Raw genomic sequence first — 25,429 nt, forward strand, 5'->3', positions numbered from 1 at the left:
TTTTATTAATGTATTACAAAATAATAATACAGGTTCAGGTTTAAAACAAATTTTTAAAAACCTCTACCACTTTTTTGTTAGTAAGTACACGAAGTTATTTATAGGAGCATAAAGCGTTATACTTAAATTATTAAATAGTAATAATGCCGCTTTTTATTAAGTATGAAGCACAAACAAACCCGTAGTGATTAATTTACACAAGACAATTGATGCACCACAATAAATGCGTCGGATCCTGTCGCCGTTTTCAGGGTTCCGTAATCAACAAGGAACCCTTATATTTTCGGTCTATCTGTCCGTCTGTCTTCTGTTTCTCCGCGGTTTCGCTCAAAGAATAGCCTACAAAACCGAAATTCGGCGTGAATGCACACACTTATAAACGATGTCGACAAAATCCATCCATACTAATATTATAAATGCGAAAGTGTGTCTGTCTGTCTGCCTGTCCGTCTATCTGTCTGTCTGGCTCTTACCTCTTCACGCTCAAACCGCTGAACCGATTTTGTTGAAATTTGGCATGGAGAGAGTCCCGGGAAAGGACATACGATACTTTTTATCCCGGAAAAACGTACGGTATCGCGGGAACACGATAAACGAATTTTGGCGCAACAGGGTTACGGGCATCATCTAGTGGTATATAAAACCTTTAAAAACATTTATGGGGCCTCCCTTACACATCAAGCGGGGATAATTTTATTTATTTCGCATCCACTCCACCGTTTGTGGTGTCGTTGGATAGGGTTTTTAAAAATATTACGAGTATTCCCAGATCATTTTCCGATTTAAGGCTCCATTTGTGAAATATGCAAAGTTTTAAAGTGGAAGAAATCGTTAGTGTTCAGTGTCTCCCCCTTCTAACAGCTATTAGCTAAACGGTTGATTCTGAAAAATATGTGGAAAATTTCACGAGAGTAGGAAATATGCTAAATTTAAAAAGAAAATTATCTCGGTTAAGTCTTCTTAGCCGAGATAACTTTCTTTTTCTCAATAACTTATGAATCATAAATTATTAAGAAGTACAAAGGAATTTTTCGTTCAAATTCCTTTGAATGTAACTGAGATCATGTTGTTAGTAGTGTAAAACATGTTATAATTTTACATTCATTGACGATACAAAACTTATCAAAAACTGGTGGTACTATAATGGAACACTATTGTGCCTCCCCTTTTTTTCGCTCCCATTGGTCATTTGACACGCGCAAACGGTACGCGCTATTCACAGACCCCGCCGCTTTTTTTTTTCTTGTCGCAACTTGTATGACATTCGCATCCGCATAAAAATCCGCATTGATTTAATGCGGATGCGGATGCAGATGCGGATATTCGCAACATCCCTGGTTGTAACGGTTGTATTCTACTAAAATATTTTATTTCTTTTTTAAATATGTGGTAAAGGGGGTTCATCCACTCACCGCATGTAGACAGTCCGCCACGTCTCTCGTATGTAGTCGTTGTCGACTTCCACACCGCGGCGGCGCAGGTTGTCCCGAGCCGCTACCACTGTAATAGTTCATAATAACATTATCAACAAACTAGCTGTTGCCCGCGACTTCGTCCGCGTTAGTATAGTAGATCACGTCCCAAGTATTATTTATTGTACAAAAATATTCAATGTACAGCATTTGACTTTCCTACGATTTTATTATATATAGACGTTCCGCGCGGCTTCGCTTGCGTAATTTAGGAATTTCTCGCGACCGTACATTTTTCCGCAAAAAAATAGCCTATGTCCCTTAAAGTGGTCTATTCTTCATATTCGCCAAATAACAAAAATTGCTCCAGTAGTTCTTAAGAATCTTAAGATAATAAGCATTTCATATAATTTCCCCCATTTTTCTCTATTTCTTCGCTCCTATTAGTTGTAGAATAATAAAATATAGCCAATGGCCTTTCTCGATAAATAGGCTATCAAACACTGAAAGAATTTTTCAAATTCCGATTTGAAAAATTCTTTCAGTGTTCCAGTATTTCCTGAGATTAGCGCGTTCAAATAAGACCTTTCAAATAATTTCCCCCCGTTTTTTTCCACATTTTCCTCTATTTCTTCGTTTCTATTAGTCTTAGCGTGATAAAATATAGCCTATAGCCTTCCTCGATAAATGGGCTATCTAACACTGAAAGAATTTTTCAAATCGGACCTGTAGTTCTTTTTTTTTTTTTTTTTTTTTTTTAATGAAATAAGGGGGCAAACGAGCAAACGGGTCACCTGATGGAAAGCAACTTCCGTCGCCCATGGACACTCGCAGCATCAAAAGAGCTGCAAGTGCGTTGCCTGCCTTTTAAGAGGGAACAGGGCAATAGGGGAGGGAAGGGAAGGGAATAGTTGAGGGTAGGGAAGGGAATAGGGTAGGGGTTAGGGGATTGGGCCTCCGGTAAACTCACTCACTCGGCGAAACACAGCGCAAGCGCTGTTTCACGCCGGTTTTCTGTGAGAACGTGGTATTTATCCGGTCGAACCGGCCCATTCGTGCCGAAGCATGGCTCTCCCACGTATAAAACGTTCCTGGGATTAGCGCGTTCAAACAAACAAACAAACTAACAAACTCTGCAGAATTATAATATTAGTATAGATTCCGTAACGAGAATAAACCTAACACATCGTCTAACGTCGTTTCAATTCGGCAGACTTTGGAACGGTATTGGTGTGCGGCCTACTAGACGTAAGCGTGTAGACTAGTATACCGCGGCAGTCCCCGAGTGCCACACATATTTTTCACACATTGTGGGGATATGCATGGCGGCCATAATGGAAGGTCTTCCGACCGTGTTGGTGGTATACTTGATCAGGCTGCAGCCCGCGTGTCGAGCTCATAGTGCGATGCAGGATCATGGCGCATGGCGCACACACCCACACACACACACACACACACACACACCCACACACACACACACACACACACACACGGCGGTGTAATACCTTCGTCATAAGTGAGCTGCGGCCGCGTCACCCCCAGCCTCTCCAGCTCGGCGAGCGTCGTGGAGCGGCGTGCCTGCTGCACACACACACACACACGGCGGTGTAATACCTTCGTCATAAGTGAGCTGCGGCCGCGTCACCCCCAGCCTCTCCAGCTCGGCGAGCGTCGTGGAGCGGCGTGCCTGCTGCACACACACACACACACGGCGGTGTAATACCTTCGTCATAAGTGAGCTGCGGCCGCGTCACCCCCAGCCTCTCCAGCTCGGCGAGCGTCGTGGAGCGGCGCGCCTGCTCCGCGGTCGGCGTGCGCCAGTACAGCCAGCGCTCGCGGAAACCGGGACCTGCGGACACACAGACAAACATTATATATAGTGGCGTAAGTGTCTAAACACACAGGCCAAAGATACGCGGCGTAAATTCAGCATGATTACGCCCGCAATGTATTTTAAATTACCGATGACACTATTCCGTCACGTTCCGTCCGTATTTGTATGCGTTTGATTGCGGACGTAATTTACGCCGCGTAACTTCGGCCTAGTGTGTTTATACACTAAGACGTAGATTTACAGTTTGTAAGAAAAGTAAGTGTTGATACTTTAGGGTGTGTATGAGACCCCTGTATAGAGTTCACTGTGAAAGTAGCGGCGCTGAATGCGCGCGGCACGTATCAAACGTTTACAAAAAGCTTCGCAAGAATGACAGTTCCGTTTAAAAGCTGACAGTTTGGTTCTTATTCAATACAGATGTCGCCACCAACGTCCCCAACATACGTAAGTCCCAGTGGGCCGTGTGTGCGAGCGGGACAGGGCGATGTGTGCGAGCGGGACGGGGCGACATACCTGTGAGCTCGTGGAGCTGCTCCGACGTAGCGCTGAGCCGCTCCTTCAGCGCGCTGTCCATGAGCGCGACGGCCGCGTCCCAGTCCGCGCGGGAGCGGACCATTCGGTCCTGGAGGGCGTTCAGTTGGAGCACACGAAGAACCTGAAGGAAAGGATGATAAGAGTGAGACAAAAGAAAAGTACCAAGGAAAACCGGTTTTAGAAACATGGCGGAACCATCTTTTACCAATAAAGATTAAAAGAAAAGTACACTTGCCTTTCACTAAAGCTTATACTGACCTCTACACTTGCCTTTTCAATACTTTTCTATTAAAATATCATATAACTTCCTACTTTATAAACTCTCTACACTTCTCCATCAACTCTTACACTTACCTATCAAACTTCACACTTTTCTATCAACTTACGTCCTGCGCTCTATCCTCCCACTGGTGTCTAGCCAGGGCCTCTTCTACCGCCGCTCTCTTCAGCGGCTCATACACGGGGTCCGTATCACCGGCTCTGGACAGTAGGGCTGCGAACTCGGCCCGTAACGCCTCTCGGCCGGCCGCTACGGACACCGCCGCGAGGTCCCCCTCCGCCCACTCGCGGAGTTTTATGTCGACCGTCGTGTTGAATTTGTCTGTAATGGAGATATTTTTTTTTAAATATTGTTTAAGTTACGGTGTGATAAAATTCTAGAAAAATATACAAGCAAGTCCCGAATAAAGATTAAAAAAGAAAAAAAAAATACTTTATGAACCATCGAAAAAATTGATTCATAGGTAGTTGAGGGACCTACGTGATTTGGTCGAGCTATGTCAATTCAATATTATTCGTGATCTGTCGCGATAACGCGATGTAATTACGTCTGTCATCTCGGTCTGCCATCTGCCTATGAATCAACTTTTCTGATAGTACACAAAACAAATCTATTAAACAGTACGAAGTTGTAGAAATAAATATACTTTTTTCTTGTAACATTTCTATAAAGGGAAAAACACAAAACTAATATCGGTTGTTTACTTCAGGAAATTTAAGTATACATAGATGAGATATTAACGTTATATATGACTGTTAGTATAATTAGACATATTTTACTTTAATTTTAGGTTTCGAACAATAAAAACTAGAGGAAAATTACAATGTATAAATAGGTATTTATAAAGTAACTAAAAGTATACCATAAAAATTATTTGTCAAATCTTACTGTAATCAATATCATAAGGATCGTTCCACATTGTCATTGCATCGCTATTCTTGTCATACTTGATAGGACGAAGCTTTACACACTCTAAAGACAAGACATTAATAAGTATAAAAGAAATACACTTGCCCATCAATATTAATAGGACTGCATTTGAAAAATATACGGAACAACCCTGTGTAGAATTACTTTCATGTTCATTTGGAAAATATTCATATGGGACGTCCTACGAATAATAAAAACTAAGGAATCGTAACTCCCATACTATTACCATTTTAATTTTGGTTCCTTTTGATCTGTCATGTAACGTCAGCCTAGTACCGCTCAAGGTCACCTTAATATTGCAAATGTATTGAAATGTGTACCTGAGGTACACTTTTTTGACAAGTATTGTGGAGCATGTTTTTTGCCGGAGTTACTTTTCCTTAGTTTTTATTATTCGTAGGGGATGTCATTCAATTTGAAGCAAATGTCAAACATGCGTATTAAAAGTTAAAACACGCCTGCTTATCAAATACGCAAACAATGCTTTGTTATAAAACAAAATGCTAGTATGTCTGTTACAGCATATCTGGTTCATTATTTCCATTCTGATACACTCATTCCCTCACACTTTTACATCAACACTCCTCAACCACATTTACACTTCAATACCCACTAACCTAACCTAACCCCCCCTCCTCCTCCCACACTTTCACATCAACAACTCTCCCCCACACTTTCACAACAACTCTCCCCCACACTTTCGCATCAACACTTTCTCCACCCTTCCCCATCAACTCACAAACATCGGCGTGCGCCTGCGCGGCTACCGGCAGGTACATCCGGTCCATCATCTTCACTCTCCTACCACTCTCATCCCCCACACTTTCACATCAACACTTCTCCCCCCACTCACCGACATCGGCGTGCGCCTGCGCGGCCGCCGGCAGGTATATCTGGTCCAGCACCTTAGGCGCGGCGGCGTCCCACAGCGCCCCCGTCAGTCGCGCCTCCCAGTTGGCGGCGGCGACTGCGGACAGCTCAGCCGATTGGTCGAGCAGCTCGGCACGAGCACGCTCGAATAGCTCGTCGCGGTCTAGCTCGCGCTGTCTGCAACAACGATGTAGTGTAAGCGAGGCAATATTATAAATGCGAAAGTGTATGTGTGTCTGTCCGTCTGTATGTCTGTTACTTCTTGCTGAAATTTAGTACGGAGATGCTATGCGGAAAAGAACATACAATAATTTTTGGCCCGGAAAAATGTACGGTTCCTGCACGATAAACAAGTTTTGGAGCAAAGTAGCTGCAGGCGTCTTCTAGTGTATATTTGCCTAGATTTAAGATCACAGCCATTTTAAACCACCTCTGGCTTATGTGTCAATAACTATAAAGGTATTAGTAAATAAATATAACTAAGCTTATACCTGGGGAAAGTATTCTTCCACTCCGTCTCCAGGTTAAACCTCATGGCCTTGAACGCGTCGGCCTGCTGCTCCACTGAGTCCCGGACCATGCGCCAGAAGCACTCAGCTACGCCGAGCGCCAAGTTGCGAGTGGTGACTTGGGCCGCCGAGACAAGACCGTCCCTGGAAAATACGCCATGGAGTGTCTGTGCAATAGTGGTGTGAATAATGTAATAGAGGGGGGAGGGGAGGGGGGTGACGAATCCATAATAGTGGTAGGCCTCTGTTAAGCAGGGTGACGCCTCTTTATAAAATAAAATAAAAAATGTTTTATTTCTGAGTAAATTTGAATCAAATTTTTTCAGAATGTCTACCTGATGCCTACCACCGGTTCGGGAACTACCCCGGCGAGAAGAACCGGCGTAAGAAACTCGCATTTCGCATAACATTCGTGTGATACGACTCTGTAGTCAAATATGCCGGTAGAGACCTGCGGGGCTAAAATGGTCGCTTTGAAGAATCATTATATGAATCATAATATGATTCATTTTTCTAAAATCGCAAAATGCAACTCTGCTTGCAATTCATTTCTGTATTTTTTTGACAGTTTGACAGTTTTGACAATTCATTTGCTGAATTGATTGAGAGGAATTGCTAAATAGTGACCGACCGAACTTTCGGTTTCGGCCAGTTTCGGCCAAAAAATCTAGTTTCAGCCTTAGTTTCGGTTTCGGCCAAAATATAGCCGAAACCGAAACTCATGCATCATTCGGTAAACTTCGCAATTAACTATTATTTAGTATTAGTGTTCCCCCCAAACACAAAAAACTAAACTGTAAACGGAATTATCCCGAATGGTACACGAAAGATATTATCGAGGATCTACAATTAAAGTCACGTTTACATAAGCAGTATAAAAGGTCGGGGTCTCAGGACGATTACCTATTATTTTCCTCGTGCAGAGCTAATATTAGAAAAACTATAAATATCGCCCTAAAAAATTATGAGGAACGAATACAGAATAATTTAATTAAGGACCCAAAAATGTTCTGGAATTATATTAAAAGTAAAAATCACTCCAGTAATCGTAGTAAAATTATAAAAAATGGGGAGGAGTTGTCTAGTCAGCAATGTGCGTATGAATTCGCTGATTATTTTTATTCGGTGTTTAATAAAACGAAGGCGAAACTAAGCTAAGTGTGGACGAGGCCGTCGCGACGGGAGGCGACGGGAGGCGGCGGCAGCTCGCGCGTACACCTGCCGTCCCTCACACTAAAGGAGGTGAGCACAGCCCTCAAGCTTCTAAAACCGAAACAGTCGGCCGGCCCGGATGGCATTCCAGCTTTTATAATAAGAGACCGCCGGACGGTGTTAGCGAAGCCGATGACGCATATATTTAATTTATGTTTAGGTAGTTCGTACTTTCCGGATAGGTGGAAAATGTCCCGCGTTGTACCTATACATAAAGGAGGAGACGAAACCAGAGTCGAGTCTTATAGGCCTTTCGACGCCCGCAAAGGTATTTGAAGCCGCCATCCAAAGGGGGATTCAAGCGCAAATTGAATCGTCGCTGACGGATTGCCAACACGGTTTTCGTCCAAACAGGAGTACTAGTAGTAATTTGTTAGAATCGATGGAGTACATTACACCCCATGTAGATAAGGGGTTGCAGGTAGATGCTACTTATTTGGATTACCGAAAAGCATTCGATGTTGTCGATCATGACATTCTGCTGACAAAAATGGCTAAAATAGGTTTTACTCCTAAGCTACTGCTATTTTTTGTAAATTATTTGAGAGACAGGACGCAGTACGTAGAATTTGCGGGCTGTCGATCAGCACTATATGCTACAGAATCTGGCGTGAGTCAGGGTAGTAATTTGGGGCCATTAAAATTTCTCATAATGATTAATGACTTACCGGAGATAATTAGGTATGTAATATGCCTACTATTCGCGGATGATCTCAAGTTGTTACTGGCGATCAAAGGCCTCAGCGATTGTGAGCGCCTCCAGCAGGACCTGGCGAAGGTAGTCGAGTGAAGTCGGCAAAATAAGCTGGAATTTAATGTCTCCAAATGTTCGGTCATTTCGTTTAGCCAAGCGATGACTCCCCTGATTCACGACTACAAGGTAAATGATATTACTTTGTCAAGGGAAAAGTCTGTGCGGGATCTCGGCGTCCGGGTAGATGACAAGCTGTACTTCCGGGATCACGTTTCTAACGGCTGTAAGAAGGCATACCGACGCTTAGGCTTCGTACTACGAAGGTCCGCGACGTTTCGGAATGTTAGGGCGATTACAGCGTTATACGATGCGTTCGTGAGAAGTCAGCTGGAGTTCAACGCGGCTGTGTGGGCCCCACACGAGAGCAAGTACAAGCTCATGCTGGAACGTATTCAAAAATAAGTATTGCGTTTTCTGTACTTAAAATTGTATGGAGTGTATCCTTTCTACCCGCTGATGTATCCGACGCTGTTTGTGTTAGGCATGGTGGGATACAACAAGTTGGAGACCAGGAGGGACTTGAGTTTGGCGTGGTTTATGTTTAAAGTGTTGCGTGGCAAATTAATTTATCCGGGTTTACTGCAGTGGCTGGCACTGAACGTCCCCGATAGGTATGTGTGGCGGAGGCGGTCTCCCGAGCTTTTCGCGACGCCGCGCTCTAGAACGAACTTATTAAAATACGCGCCCATTGTAGAAGCAATCCGAATACTTAACAAAGTCAACAACAAGTTGGACTTATTCATACGAGTATGTCCTTTGAGTGAGTTCACAAAAGTGACACTATCGGTCATATGTTATACATGAATATATTCAATAATCTATTTACTACGCTATCGAATTGGATATTAGTCTGTAATGATAGTTGTAAGAATGTTTAATAAATAAATAAATAAATAAATAAAAAAACTTGAGCTTGCTTGCCAGCGAGACCCTGACTTAGTTCGCCACCATCTATTTAATCATGTTTTGAGATTATGTATTTCAGATTAGTCCTAAATCAAAAATTAGCACTTCCTTTTTTTTCATTAAATTGTCATAACTTATTTTTATCGAATAATATTATTGAATTTTATTTCTACGATAAAAGCTGGCTTATTATATTATAACTGTTGGCAAATTACGTGCTGTTTTAACAATGTTTCCCAAACAAACGATTTAGTAAATGCTATGATAAATTGATTATATTGTGTGTGAACTTTATTTACTTAAGAATTTTGTTTGACTGTGAGATTATAAGATATCTTAGAATATATCTTGTGAGATTTATTTAGTAAATCATCTCGCCTCACTTTTTTTTTTGGACACGCAATCTCTTAGGACTTAGACCGTTCCTACCCTGCTAGAATCTTATCTAGCCCACTTTCCCGTAAGCTTCACTCTTGCGGCCCTCAGTATATTTTTCAGATTTAGTGGTAAAACGCCTTCTGGAGAAAAAAAATATGACGTCAACTGCAAGTTTGTTTAGTCATTTCGTTTTGAACTTCGACCGCGGTCGTGTCCATGTCTCCCATAAAAATGATATACTGCAATTATTGACTGTTTTCAGTAGTACGTCGTTCAGTAGTATGTCTTAAGGGAGGATTTCACCAATCGCACAACTTCATTTTATAAAACTTAGTTCTCATTAAACGAGTTCCTACGGGGATCAATAAAAAAGCAAGAAACGATATATAAACTACCCAAACGCATTATTTTTTTCGTCTATGATTTTCCATTCGCCACGACACTACACTGGCAGGACTTTAACGGCTTTAATGAAGTTTAACCGTGCAACATTGGACGTTCTGAAGATGAAACTTTGAGATTTGTTGTGAACTTTATGTTAGTGAAATGCAATTTGGTGCTATAAACGCGTTTACACGTGTAGAACCAATTTAGTGTACACTAAGCGCGTTCTTTTTCTTAGGTGAATCGCATCTAAATAAAATGACTTCAAATAACTTCTGCTCTTGTTTCTTAGGGTAATCCTTCGTTATAATACATTAAGGGGAATTTCACCAATCACACTTAAACGTTTTATTAACTAAGTTCTCATTGAACAATGAATGCGTTTATATGGCGACGTGAATCTCGTTTTGTTTCAAATATATTTAACATTCTTCATTTAATCGCGATTAATGAATCTAAGTTTACGTTATACGTTTGATTGATGATTTTTATACGTTTTTATTATCCTTGAGCCTTGTCACGTTGTTTTAGTAACAAATAGCAAGAAACGATAAATAAGCTAACCAAACGCATATCTGTGAAAACTGTCAACTTAACAATTTTTTCGCCTATGTTTTTCGATCTGTCATACACTACACCGACAGGACATGTGTTTTATGAAGTTAAAACTCGAATATTGGGCGTTCAGAAGATAAAAATCGGATTTGCTGTGAATGAGACGAAACGCATCTACTTGGAATCGTATAAAAAAACGGAATATAGTACAAAAAGTTATTCGAGTCTAAGAATAATAATATTTATGGTAAGAAATGTCGTAAAAAGTAAAAAATTCAATGTGGTACTTTCATTAGTTTAAGAATTTGTAATTTATGCTAAAAATCAATAAATTTAGTAAATAATCGTAATTTTGAATGTTTTACCTAGTTTCGGTTTCGGTTTCGGTCGAAACTAAGAGTAAGGCCGAAAGTTCGGTTTCGGCTGAAAAATCAGTTTCGGTCGGACACTAGTAGGGACGTTAACATGATCCAGGGGGGGCGGCTGCCCCGTGAGCGGGTGAAATGTGAGCCATGCTTCATACGTGAGAGATCCATGCTTCGGTACGAATGGGCCGGCTCGACCGGAGAAATACCACGTTCTCACAGAAAACCGGCTTGAAACAGCGCTTGCGCTGTGTTTCGCCGAGTGAGTGAGTTTACCGGAGGCCCAATCCCTTACCCTATTACCTTCCCTCCCCACCCCTATTCCCATCCCTACCCTCCCCTATTACCCTATTCCCTCTTAAAAGGCCGGCAACGCACCTGCAGCTCTTCTGATGCTGCAAGTGTCCATGGGCGACGGAAGTTGCTCTCCATCAGGTGACCCGTTTGCTCGTTTGCCCCCTTATTTCATTAAAAAAAAAATTCAATCCGCATGAAATCGGTCCTTCCAGACGGATTTTATCGGTCCTTCGAGACAGATTACATGGTCCTTCGAGCCGGATCCTACTCACTTGAACAGCTTGCTCGAGCGGAAGTACCGCTCCTCGTAGTCCCTTATGTTCTGTATGCTATCGTCCTTCCGGCTCCGGCCGGTCACCACCGCGTAGTAGCCGAGAGCCTTCATGGGGAAAAGCTTGCCTTCGAGTATGCGACGGATCTGAAATACACAGTTGCGACGAAAAAGATCATAAATGAAGGCGCATAACGGAATGTTTTTCAAAACACCAAGTGACGTCACTCCTGTTTGGCTGTGCATTGCGAAGATAATAATTATCTTTTCGAATCCTTCGAACCAAATTATATGACGTGGGAGAGCCATGCTTCGGCACGAATGGGCCGGCTCGACCGGAGAAATACCACGTTCTCACAGAAAACCGGCGTAAAACAGCGCTTGCGCTGTGTTTCGCAGAGTGAGTGAGTTTACCGAAGCATGGCTCTCCCACGACTAAACGTCACGTCTGTCTGTCAGTTACCTCTTTACGCCCAAACTGCAGAACCGATTACTTTTTATACCGAAAAAAATTACGGTTCCCGTGCGATAAACCACGGGCTCACAAAAAACCGGTGTGAAACAGCGTTTGAGCTGTGTTTCGCCGAGTGAGTGAGTTTACCGGAGGCCCAATCCCCTACCCTATTCTCTTCCCTATCCTCCCCTATTCCCTTCCCTACCCTCCCCTATTACCCTATTCCCTCTTAAAAGGAATGCAACACACTTGCAGCTCTTCTGAAGTTGCGAGTGTCCATGGGCGACGAAAGTTGCTTTCCATCAGGTGACCCGTTTGCTCGTTTGCCCCCTTATTTCATAAAAGAAAATATGAGCGACGTCACTTTCTGTTTTCACTCCGAAAGAACAGTATGATTTTGATACAATTGTTATGGATTTTACTCCATTTTACAATTAACCATAGAATTAAATAGCAGCGTTTTACCCTGAAATAAAACGCTTATTAAATACTTACCTTATTTGAAGCATAATAATTGAGATAGGCACTTCCGTTTCCGTAGATTTTACCTCCTTTTCTTTCCTGAATGTTGGTAGCTCTGTCAACCTTGGCGCCATCATCGAGCAGGTAGAGGGAGAATTCCCGCTCGACTATGATCATTGAGTCGAAATTGCACCAGGCAGAAATAAAAAGTTATGCTTCAAATAAGGTAAGTATTTAATAAGCGTTTTATTTCAGGGTAAAACGCTGCTATTAAACACTTGACCGTTATTTGAAGCATAATAATTGAGACGTGTTTGTTATCGCCTGGCAGGGTTGCCAGATTGGGGGTTTTTTTCGCAATTCTGGGGAAAATTTTGACTCTAGGCGAAAATTTGGGGAAACAGTATCTTTGGGGAAATGTTTGGGGAAAATTAATGCACTATGGAGATTTTTTGGGGTTAAAAACATAAACAAATGAAACCAACGTCCTTTTCATTCGATTAACATCCTGGCAAATTTGTTGTTTGTTTGTTTTGATTTGTTTGGTGGAGTGCATAAAAGGTCTGACAGACGTACGAACTTAAATTACGCGGGTTTTAAGTTCGCGAACTTACTCGGCTCGCGTCGGTAACACACGAGAATCGCTCACACTGGATTACCATGCCCCCAGACTCGCGGCTCGCGGCTCTTTGCTGACACACAGGCGATTAAGGCTGGTATAATCTGGCTGGTATAATAGGTTTTGATACCGCCAGCTAAAGGCGGCAGATGGTTTTCCTCGCAAACTCGTAAATAAATTGCACATTTAGCTTCGCTAATCGCTACGCCTGCGATGAAAAAAGTGATTACAGCATTTAAGCCAGTGAACAGCAAGGTTGCTTATTACTGGGATTGCTTAAAATCTTCCAGCTAGATTGCCTAGAATCAGAACTGTTCGTTTTAGTTATGACTAAATGAATTAATCACATTAAAGAATTTTAAACCACTGTATTCTTACAGTGTGTAAGATCATGTACACGTCTGCCCGACGAAAACAAAAGCAAAATATCTGTATGTCTAGAAAATACAAATAAATTACTTGTGTCAACTGGCGTCAACAGACTTCAATAAGTTTTTAATTATGTTGTACAAGCTTTTTCAATGCAATAGATTTTAACATGTTTTACCAAACCGTAAGAACTTAAAGGGCCAGAAATCTCTGTATCAGACATGGAAGATATTATCTACTTATGTAAGAAAATAATGTTATAAGAGAGTTTAATCTATTAAAAATAAATAAGAATTTTGCAAGGACTGTGGCCGTCGGCTTGTGAGCATCATAGCATCACATCTGTGAAACTTACACCAGGATAACCATCTATACCAGGCAACTTTATAAGTTTTGAGAGTAGAAGGTCATGATAATAACAATAATTTTATATGATTATCATCTCAGCCTCAGAAATTTTACAATTTTACGACCACCCCCACATTTCTATACTTCCAGGGACATTTCCTGATCTTTGGAAGAGGGACCCCCGTTGAAATGTCGATTGTGTATTTCTCCAGATCGCCAATCGTATACGGTGCTGCTATTGCACTCGACTTGAGATCTGCCCGCCAAAATACTCGTTCCCAGCGTGGAACCACTAGGAGATAAATTCTTTGAGCCTGATTTATGTGAGCCAGGACATTGGGGATTAATTAAGCACCTAGGCTAGGGGGTACTCCTGAGAAAAGGCATCGTGATCTAAACCTGCTTGATCGGTCAAGTCGAGAGTTACATAATTAGTCACTACATGAGCTTCGGCGGAAGAAAATAGATCGGTCACACAAGTAAGCCGCATTTTCTGATCTTCTCCGTGCAAGAAGTTAACAGATTTGGGAATGATCCAATAACTCGAAAAATCTGAATGGTTATGTCCATCAGGGCATCTGACATGGTGCGACCTTCGTCCCAAATATAGGTTATAGCTGTTCGATTGTCGCTCTGCCAAAGAACTGTCGAGCGAGCGAGAGTCTGGTGCTGACTGCTGACCTCGAAGAAGCAGAGCCCTAGAAGCTCTTTCTGATTGTAATGCATGAAATTTTCTTATGCTGACCATGTCCCCGTTAAGGAAAAGGTGGTCGAGTTGAGCACCCCAAGCTAGGTCCGACGCATCTGTTGCCAAGCAGTGCCATGGTGGGCTCCAAAGAAAGGAAGTTGATAGATTGATAGAAAGGACTTTGCAACCACCACCGAAGATCGTCGCTAAACGTAACGCTTGTCTCGGTAGAGAGCAGCGATTCGGAAATGCGGACTTATCCAAGTCTATGAGAAGAGACAAGAGAGCTCGGTAATGTAGCCTTCGGTACTATGAAACTGGTGAAGTTCAGGAGACCGCGGATGCTCTGCAAGGTCTTTAGATCTACCAGACTCTTTGTCAGGACTCAGGACTGGTAAAATCTTTTGATGAATTTTAGACATTTTCTCGCCTGGAAGTAGCTTTTCGTTTTGAAACGTGTACCAGGTCTTGTTGAGGCGTAAGTAAAGTCTTTGAAGCAAAATCTGGACATGCTTCTGTAGGATGATTTTGTTTTAATAAGCAATAAGATAATCGTCCTAATAAACGATGATAAGTAGAACTTGCTCTCTGAGGGTTTGTTTAACCCAATTGGTCAGGGAAGCAGGTGACCGGACAAAAAGCAAGTAATTTGCAGCAACTGTCCCTTGTATACAGACGTAGGAGCCGTCAGTGCGATGGAGCGACTGCCAGGTAAAATATGCTTGGGACAGGGATATTTTGCAAAGCCAATCGTTGGGTTGCAAAACAAAACTGTCATTAGTTGAACATTTATGAGCCCGAATGGCTGAGTCAAAACAATCGAATAGTGGAAAGATTGAAAATAGGACGGCAGGACCCGTCGACCTTAGGGACCAGAAACATTGTCGAAATAAAACTTGGCAAGGGGCTGGCAACTTCTAATACACCCTGGAATATCATTTGTCGAATTTGGAGACATCCTCCGACTCTTGTGGTAGAAAAATGATTTTGGTTTAATTTTGGAATGAACCGAGGTGGTTTCTCCATCTCCATGAATGGTATGCGGTACCGTTTTAGAATCTTTATAATAATAACCTGGAGCATCTAGGCGCTGCCAACGCGAAACGGCGGTAAAACTTCAAAGTTTGACCCGCTCTGAATTTTTGATTGCAGTACTTACGTTTTTTTGGCTTTCCCGAGATCCGAAAGAGAAGCGGCACGTTCACGGGTACTTTTGCCGTGGAAGTTCCCTCAGTTCGGAGCAATCGAGCTCCTCTCGAGTGAAAGGAACTTCGTGCATTGTCAGGCATTGACCGTGGTTCAAAATTATTTCTTTGTCCCCGTGGGGTACGATTGTAAGAACAGCCTTGCGCAGGCTGGTGATCATGGGAAATGTGCGAGCTAGCATAACATCCATGAGACATACCATGCGCGGGTATACAACTCTTAGTCTGCCCCTGCGGGGGTAGGCTAAGCTCTCGAGTGAAAAGAACTTCGTGCATTGCTAGGCATTGACCGTGGTTCAAAATTTATTGTTTGTCCCTGCGGGGGACGATTGTATGAACAGCCTTGCGCAGACTGGTGAGCATGGGAAATGTGCGAGCTAGCACAACATCCATGAGACATACCCTGCGCGGATATATAACTCTTAGCCTGCCCCTGCGGGGGGCGGCGAGTTAATCTGTTGCTCTAGAACCCGCTTGCGCAGCGGCAGCAACATTATTCGACTATTCGCAAAAAAGGTTTTGCGAGCTCCCTCAGTCTTTTCGAGTAGTGACACCAGCAACTCGGAATTAACTTAGATAAAATGATTGCAAGAAATGGGTCGTGAACGAAATTGATAATTGCATTGCGTCTCATTTGAAAACCTCATAGATCTCAAAGCTCAGCTTAGACCACAAATTAATTGAAGTAACTGACGTTGTGATACAAATCCTTAACGGTTTCATTTAACCTTCAAGGGTCAAGCTTGAAGCGTGTGACCATTGCAGCAGCAGATTTCAATGCTCCGCGCTGCACAAGTACGCAATATAATAATGCCGCGTATGATTTGTGCACGTGAGATCTAAATATTTAAGCTCATCATTGACCTCTAAATCAACAAAAACTAGTATATGATTATAAGATTCTTGAACTTCAGAATAACGAACTTCTGAACATTCGTTATGTTGAATATTTATTTAATATACCCAAAACCCCCAAAAGAGAAGTTTTCGTAACGGACGTTTCTTTAAGTTTTGTTTCAATTTCAAAAACAAGATTCGGTCATAAACAATTGCTAACGGTCGTTTCATTTTCATTTGATTTGCTATACAATTCCCGACTGACATTATCGTCGATGCAACTGCATGACCTTGAAAAATAGATCGGTTTTCATAAAATTAATTAACCTTTTTGTTAAGTTCATTAACCTCTTGAGTTAATTTAGCTAAAGGGTGGTTATAGCGCTGCCTGTATTTGCTCCCCCCCTTTTTGTGGCGGCGGCGCCTCGATTTACGTTTGCTGTGTGAAGTAGAAGTCGATGACGAGCTCGAATCATTTGTTCAACTATTACTACTAGATGACCTTGCACGAGAACAAGGCCTTTTTTATTAACCACATTAGTGGGTAGTTTCAAATCTAACGTTAGCTGGTGTCACTACCGAATCATGAACAAATTCACATTCGTTATTCATTATTAATAGCTACCTTAACCTAGGAAAGAACACAAACACAAGAACTTAACTAGAAAATTAATATTTAAAAATTTAAATGTAGTATTTAAATTTATATTCGTTATTAAAGTAACGATACGAACGATAAAATCGTTATTAATATGAAATGTTCATCTTTTCTAAAGAAAAAATGTACAAAAATATAACTTACGTGAATTACCAAAACACTTGAAAAACGGTAAAAACACAACACTGAAATTTAAATTATATATATAATTATATAATACGTAATGACTGCGGCGCACCGCACAGTCGTGCAAACAAAACGCCAATGATCATAGTCGCGCGGGAATTCTCCCTCTACCTGCTCGATGATGGCGCCAAGGTTGACAGAGCTACCAACATTCAGGAAAGAAAAGGAGGTAAAATCTGCGGAAACAGAAGTGCCTATCTCAATTATTATGCTTCAAATAACGGTCAAGTGTTTAATGAATTTAACCATACAATTATTAAATGTTATAAATTTTTTAACATACTAGAACCCAACAGTTCTGTGACTTTGTTGCATCTGTTAACTCTAAATATACAGGGTGTAAGAAAAATAAGTGATAATACTTTAGGGTGTGTACGTGTTCCATGTAGAGAGTTCACTGTGAAAGTAGCAGCGCTGAAAGACCAAACATTTTTTTCACTTTTGTATGGGGAAACTCGTGACGCTCGGGCCCCTTGTCCATACAAAAGTGAAAAAAAAATTTCATCTTTCAGAGCTGCTAATTTCACAGTTAACCCTCTACAAGGAACACGTACACACCCTAAAGTATTATCACTTATTTTTGTTACACACTGTATATAGCGAACAGAGTGGGACACACTTACCCTATTCGGGTTGGCCAGATTCTCCTCAGCTAGATCCACTTTGGTCAGCACGAAGATGGTCCTCTTACCCTGAGGGTCGCAGGAAGCTACTAAATCTGTGACATTACTGCGCTCAGCGTCTACTGATCCATCCTGTATGAAAGAAAATTTAAAATTTAAAACCCGCACAATTATTTGAAAAAGAAAACAACCGATTTTAAAACAGTATGCAAACATGGGGTTTTTGAAATGTTTCTAACAAAAAAAATATCAAAATCGGTTCATAAATAACGAAGTTATCCGTGACACACATAAAATAAGATATAACATACGGTCAAATTGAGAAAACTCCTTTTTTTGAAGTCGGTTAAAAATCGGATAAACATTGGTACCAAATTCGAATGCTACCTTTTACACCACAGGAAAAATTTTGAAAATCGTTTTACAAACGGTAAAGTATGAACATGTTCAGCTTAAAAAAAGTAGATCAATATCGGTTCACCCCTTTGGATGCTACAATACCACACATGCATAGAAACACACACATACACACGCACGCACGCACCATACCTGTATACACAATATGATCGCGTTGGGATTGTCCATGTACTGTTTGGTCATCTGCTTGATCGCCTCGCGCGTGTCCGCGGCCATGTCCACCGTTTGCGTCTGTGAGAGAGAGACAGGACGATACAATATGAATAAGTGCGAAAGAGGCAAATAGTTAACAAAAGTGTCCGCTGCCATATCTTCCGTCTGAGACTATTTGAGAGACAGAAAGATGTAGTAATAAGAGAGAAAGAGAGGTGAATAGTAGATGCAAAGATGCACAAATCAGACAAAGACAAGCAGATTTTGTGTAGCTATTCGGTGTGTATTTTTTTTAAATTCTACATTCATCGTTATTTTAGTCAGTCAGTCAAGAGTGAAATACAGTGCTGCAGTATTGTAATACATATTTGGCCAAATTGAGAACTAACGCCGTCCTTAAAACGTAAGCTTCTAAGTACATAATCATGTCACTACATTCTTGTAAAATCCGCAAGGTGATAATATATCTTGCGACAGCAATGCAACAGGCGATTGACTGCAGGTATAACACAATGTCTTTTGTCCATCACAAAATTTGTAATTGACGACATTTAATGTCGTATATTTTTTTTTACAAACAGATGTTGGACAATTTTCGTCCCAGCTGTCGCATTGCTAGCCCATTCCGCCTATCTCAAGGATTGCTGTAACTCACCGAAATAACTCCCGGCAGGTCAACGAGCACCATCCTCGGCAGGCCGGGGCCCTTCACCGACATCGCGATCTGCTCCGCCGACACCGTCCGCCCACCGCGCACGCTCGCCCGCATGCGCATCTCTACCTCCCTGCAAATAAAAATGAATATATTAAGAAATTTTAAAAATGCTCTCTTTAAAACTTCACCCTGTATTTGATAAAATACACACAATATACTGACTACTAGTCTACTCAGACTAACATGATCTTACTGATCTACTTAAAAAATTAGATGCCTATATTCAAACAGATTGTATCTACACGTGCTTTTGGAAAGCTTTTGACAGAGTTGACCATAGGATTTTGTTATAATTGAACATACCGTTATATTTTAGGAAATCTGTGCAGATGGTTCCTATCAAATATTTTAACCGTTCGCAAAAGGTGGATTTAAATGACTTTTACTTTGAAACAATTCTTATTGCTTTAGGGATCCTACAGGGCTCTATCTTGGGACCTCTATTGTTCATTATATTTATAAACGACGTTAGTTAGTTCCAAATTGGAAAGGGACAGCAAGACTTAACCATATAGGACAGAAAGAGACAGTCACTTACTTGCGTAGATCGGCCAAATCACTCTCCTTATTGAGATCAAACTCGCGGCTGGAGTCACGGAACTGGGCCACATGGTACGGCCCTTCTGACAACGTCACCTTCACTGGAGCCCTGGGAACAAGAAGTTAGGTTAGTATGGACAAGATAACATAACAACCACAACTCCGTTGCACTGAAATTCGTTTGTCACACAGGAACCGGAAATGTTTGAAAAAAAATTTTTTTTTTTATGAAATAAGGGGCAAACGAGCAAACGGGTCACCTGATGGAAAGCAACTTCCGTCGCCCATGGACACTCGCAGCATCAGAAGAGCTGCATGTGCGTTGCCGGCCTTTTAAGAGGGAATAGGGTAATAGGGGATGGTAGAGAAGGGAAGGGAATAGGGGAGGGTAGGAAAGGGAATAGGGTAGGGGATTGGGCCTCCGGTAAACTCACTCACTCGGCGAAACACAGCGCAAGCGCTGTTTCACGCCGGTTTTCTGTGAGAACGTGGTATTTATCCGGTCGAGCCGGCCCATTCATGCCGAAGCATGGCTCTCCCACGTAAAAAAAAATTGCTTTATAATATAAATAGTAAGGATGGGGTAAGATCCAACAGCATGGTGCTTATGTAGCTACAGTAATGCAGCAGGCGATTAACATCACATGCACAATATCTGCTGTCAGAAATTTCCCACACAATTTTTTTTAAGGCATGTATTTAAATATCTGTATATTCCCTTTTCTCGATCAAAATATTTCAAAGTTTCACCAAAAATACTGACTTGCACACTAATTATGCACCCTAAATAATGCGAATTCAGCAAACTATTTAAAGTTATTTGCGTAACTGTTTTACTGAACGAATAACTATTATTAAAATTGTATATCTAACAATTCCTTAGTTCCACAAACATACTACAACTTTTTAAAGGAAAACCATCACCTAAATTACTTTTAGGAACATCATTTATTCTAAATAAAACCCAATTTAATATCTTATGTTCATATTATTAAGAACACATAAAAATCATCAAGTGCTAACTTAACATGGACTTAACTTTGGCACAGTGAATTGTAACTCAGTTTATAAACAATAATAATAAACACTACTGGGTGGTTCACAAAAAATAACCACGACGGCTAAGGTGGGAGCTACGCTGCGCTACGCTCCCGCCTTAGCCATCTAACCTAACCCAATCAAGTCGAATTAACGTGGGAGAGCCATACTTCGGCACGAATGGGCCGGCTCGACCGGAGAAATACCACGTTCTCACAGAAAACCGGCGTGAAACAGTGCTTGCGCTGTGTTTCGCCGAGTGAGTGAGTTTACCGGAGGCCCAATCCCCTACCCTATTTCCTTCCCTACCCTCCCCTATTCCCTCCCCTTCCCATCCCTACCCTCCCCTATTACCCTATTCCCTCTTAAAAGGCCGGCAACGCACCCGCAGCTCTTCTGATGCTGCGAGTGTCCATGGGCGACGGAAGTTGCTTTCCATCAGGTGACCCGTTTGCTCGTTTGCCCCCTTATTTCATAAAAAAAAAAAAAATTGGGCCAACATTGTAATAAATTATTTAAGAATCATTAATAAATTTATTAACCCATACATTACAATACAGTAGTGAATTTTGATAATGTTTCTTAATTTTTATCAAGAAACCTTGAATTATATAGTTTTGGAATGATAAGATCTTTCACCATATCTCATCATAATTTATTACCAAAAATCTTTGTCGCTAACACAGAAATAGATCAAGATATATCTGTGGTCGCTAAAGAGTAAGGAGCGAGCGCAAAGGAGTGAGTGCGGCGTTAGATGAGGAGGTACCAACATGTTTTTCAGTAAAACAGAGAAACAAAAGGAAAATAAAGTTAGGTTAAAAATATTTTAGTTGCACGATTTGTCAATTTGTAGACTTGTTTTGATAATAGAAATTGATTTTATTGTGGTGCACCTTTCGATATCGTTTTTAGAAATTCCGTTGTAAGATTGTTCAATTTAGAGTGCAAGTTAGTATTTTTGATAAACAATTTAAATTTTAGTTTATAATATATCCAATGTATGAACCATATTTTTGGTGTTGATTCGGTTATAAAGGTCGTCTCGTTTTGTATGATGTTTAAGTTTTTTTTGAAGGACATGTTCAGTTAATCAATTGTTTTTTTTCATCAGCATTAGTTTTTCTGGTATGCATTCAGTTAATTAGCGGAGTCAAGGTAGTGTGCTGAAAAATTATTCTGATGTGCATTTAATAATATCCCTTTTTTTAATAGCAGAAATTGTGCAATATCATGTTAAACGACTGTGGCATTACTGTAGCATTTCTGGCGTATTACTGTAGCATTGCTGTCGCATTACTGTAGCACTCCTGTCGCATTACTGTAGCACTGCTGTCGCATTACTGTAGCATTGCAGTCGCTTTACTGTAGCATTGCTGTCGCATGATACACGTTCACATACATACCTGGTGCACATCTCCCCCGCGCCTCTCGGGAATATCCTCGCCTGGGCGAGCATCTCCAGCACCGAGGTCTTGCCGGCCGACTGGTCTCCAACCACCACCACTCGTGGCAGCCGCCCCGCCTCGCCCGCCTCCCAGCCCGCCAGCTCGTCCAGCACGGACGAGTACATGTCGATCAGCGATCGCTGCGAGAGAGAGAAATATACTATAGTGAGAGAGGGAGATAAATACTTAAAACTCCCCGCACCAGTTTCGATGACGGTGGCCGGTTTCATTGAAAGCAGTCCAGTTACACAGGAGAAATTTTATAGACACAGAAGCACTCTCTCTTCCTTTACTCGCGTAACGCAGTGCGATGGATGACCGACACGACTGGTTATAATCAGACGTAGGACCAACTTTTTAATGCCCATCTGAGGCATGGATCATCTCACTTTTAAGACGATCAGATCAGCCTGCAGCTTGGTTAGGATTGTCCTAACTAAACTTGGATATAACGTTTCCAGCGCGGGAATCGAACCCACGACCAGCGAGTCAAGAGCCACGCTCTAAACAACGGGACCACGGAGACAGATATACACACACATCTGCTGCTGTATAGTCACTGTACCTTCATCTTTTTAGTGGATGGCTGTCTGCCCTGCCGCAGCAGCATGTTCTGCTGTCTCAGCTCCCTGTTCTCTTGCTCCAGCCGCTGCAGCTCCCGTTGGTAGCGCGCCTGCAGGGACAGGATCTCCTCTTGGAGGGCGTGCACCCGTTTTTCTGGAAGAAGAGAGGATTAGGAGTCAAAAGTGGTGATACAAGCAATGGCTTACAGATTGCGGGCAGAAGTTAACTTAAAACAAAACTGTGGAAGCAGGCATATATATTTTTTATTAGAATGAGAGATAGATACGGTTAAAGACTTTATTTCTCAAAAAGATTTTTTTGCCAATCCTAAAAAAGCACACAATGTAACAGAAGTTTAAATTTTACAACAGCTCAGTTTTAGTCTAATTAAAATTTTCTTTTACTTTTTTAAACATTTTTGGCAGTCTTCCATTGTGTGTATGTGTGTGAATGCGTGCGTGCGTATGCGTGTGCGTGCGCGTGCGCTGCGTGCGTGTAGATGTGTATGGGTGTGTCAGTGAGAGAATACATATAGCTCAGACACTAACGCCTCCGTGGTCTAGTGGCTTAAAGCGTGGCTCTTGACTCGGAGGTCGTGGGTTCGATTCCTGCGTTGGAAACATATTATTTCCATAAGTTTGGTTAGGATGATACAGGTTGATCACCTGATTGTCTGACAAGTAAGATGATCGATGCGTCGGATGGGCATGTATAAAGTCGGTCTTGCGCCTGATCTCTCGCCACTCGTGTCGGTCTTACGTCCCACTGGGTTATGAGAGCGAAAGGAATAGAGTACTGCGCACACACTTGGGCACTATAAAATTACTCCTGCGTAACAGGCCTGGTTTCAATTAAACTAGCCACCGTCACCAAAACCGGTGTGGGGAGTATTATTATTACGTATAACTCACCATAAGCTGCATTATCTTCAGACTGAGCGGACGCGACCATCGGCGCCGGCCTGCTCTGTAGATTGTTCACGATCTTTGGGGCTGGTTCTGGAGGAAAAAAGCATTTGTACTTTAAGTTACTTAAAACGATTGCATCTTGTATATTTATAACTAGATGACGCCCGCAACTCCGTTGCGCCAAAAATCGTTTTTCGCGCGGGAACCGTACATTTTTACGGGATAAAAAGTATCCTATATCCTTTCCCGGGACTCAAAGTATCTCCATACCAAATTTCAGCAAAATCGGTTCAGCGGTTTGGGCGTGAAGAGGTGACAGACAGACCGACACACACTTTCGCATTTATAATATTAGTATGGATGGGAAATAGAACAAAAAGTTACTTTAAACAAAATTATGTGGTATCGGACTGAACAGTTAAACGAGTAATGAAAAATCGCTAATTAATGATTATGTCGATTTTTAACAGAAATCAGAAAATCGAGTAAACACAACAAAGCAATAAATGTAAATAATATAAGTGCAGAAAAAATATAATATCGAAGAATCAATCTACATACTAAAAAATACTAAACAAAGTCAATGAAAATGTATTGCTAAAATTTGGTGCATTTGTATAGTAAAATTATGGTATATTGTGAATAACTAAAAAATGACTGATCTACCTCTCTTACGACTTACGTACTCACCTTTGAAGCAGAGCTTACTTTTAGCTCGCGGAAACGGTCAATGAACTGTGCGAGCAGGACAACACTTACTCTCTCTCTCACCTATATTACTGATATTTTAAATATTCACTACCATCGTGACCAGAACTCCTCAACATGTTCCTTATGATACTGTGTAAGTAAGTAAGTAAGTAAGTAAGTAAGTAAGAGCGATATGTCCTGTCCTACGACAGGACATATCGCTCTCTCACTCACCTATATTACTGATATTTTTATTCACGGCTGCAGCGGCCACAGCGTCTTCATATCTCTGCGCCAGCCACTCCCTGACTTCAGCAGCCATGTGTAGCTGATACTTGTAAGTTGTAGCACGAAGGTCGATAACACTTGCAGCTGATTGCCAAAACGGTCAATGAACTGTGCGGGCAGGACAGCATATATCGCTCTCTCACTCACCTATACTACTGATATTGTTGTTATTGACCGCTGCAGCGGCCACAGCATCTTCATACCTCTGCGCCAGCCACTCCCTGACCTCAGCTGCCCGGGCCAGCCCCGCGTCCCGGAGCCTCGGATCTGAGAGCGACAGCGTCAGTGGAACACCTGGCGCGACATACACGTCACCACAGGACCAGCGGTGCTTGTGGTACCAAAATTACTGGCGGTATCAACCACCGGTACCAAAGTTACCGGCGGTACCAACTACCGGTACCAAGGATACTGGCGGTACCAACCACCGGTACCAAAGTTACTGGCGGTACCAACCACCGGTACCAAAGTTACTGGCGATACCAACAACCGGTACCAAAGTTACTGGCGATACCAACAACCGGTACCAAAGTTACTGGTGGTACCAACCACCGGTACCAAAGTTACTGGCGGTACCAAGACAGTGGTACCGAAATTGCTAGTGGTACCAAGACATTGCTATCAAAGTTCTGGTTGTATCAAGACATTTGCAACGAAATTAAAAGTGGTAAATAACTGGTGGTGTCAATATACCAGTACCAGAGCAGAAAATGTTCAGAAACAAAGGT

General features: G+C 41.9%; 1 protein-coding gene across 5 annotated transcripts in view; it reads right to left on the bottom strand.

The window, feature by feature from the left end:
* Positions 1-25,429, bottom strand: part of LOC121737932 (dynamin-like 120 kDa protein, mitochondrial) — a 32,860-nt gene that overhangs the window by 3,151 nt on the left and 4,280 nt on the right. Inside the window, exons 4-20 of one of the 5 annotated variants that reach the window (XR_006037203.1) lie at positions 24,849-24,995; positions 23,727-23,813; positions 22,817-22,968; positions 22,210-22,391; positions 19,764-19,874; positions 19,166-19,295; positions 18,490-18,588; positions 17,941-18,072; positions 11,493-11,638; positions 6,352-6,513; positions 5,844-6,037; positions 4,949-5,032; positions 4,167-4,381; positions 3,760-3,901; positions 3,174-3,261; positions 2,918-3,064; positions 1,413-1,500 (exon numbers count right to left, since the gene is read on the bottom strand). Coding sequence is in view for 4 of the 5 variants with exons in the window: in XM_042129664.1 (XP_041985598.1) it covers positions 1,413-1,500; positions 3,136-3,261; positions 3,760-3,901; positions 4,167-4,381; positions 4,949-5,032; positions 5,844-6,037; positions 6,352-6,513; positions 11,493-11,638; positions 17,941-18,072; positions 18,490-18,588; positions 19,166-19,295; positions 19,764-19,874; positions 22,210-22,391; positions 22,817-22,968; positions 23,727-23,813; positions 24,849-24,995 (2,197 nt within the window). In the remaining variant the exon portion in view is untranslated. Of the gene's footprint in view, positions 1-1,412; positions 1,501-2,917; positions 3,065-3,135; positions 3,262-3,759; positions 3,902-4,166; positions 4,382-4,948; positions 5,033-5,843; positions 6,038-6,351; positions 6,514-11,492; positions 11,639-17,940; positions 18,073-18,489; positions 18,589-19,165; positions 19,296-19,763; positions 19,875-22,209; positions 22,392-22,816; positions 22,969-23,726; positions 23,814-24,848; positions 24,996-25,429 lie in introns of all 5 variants that reach the window. The other 4 variants (XM_042129665.1, XM_042129664.1, XM_042129668.1 and 1 more) reach the window with 4 other exon arrangements.

This window comes from Aricia agestis, chromosome 22 (genome assembly GCF_905147365.1).
Source record: "Aricia agestis chromosome 22, ilAriAges1.1, whole genome shotgun sequence".
NCBI lineage: Eukaryota > Metazoa > Arthropoda > Insecta > Lepidoptera > Lycaenidae > Aricia > Aricia agestis.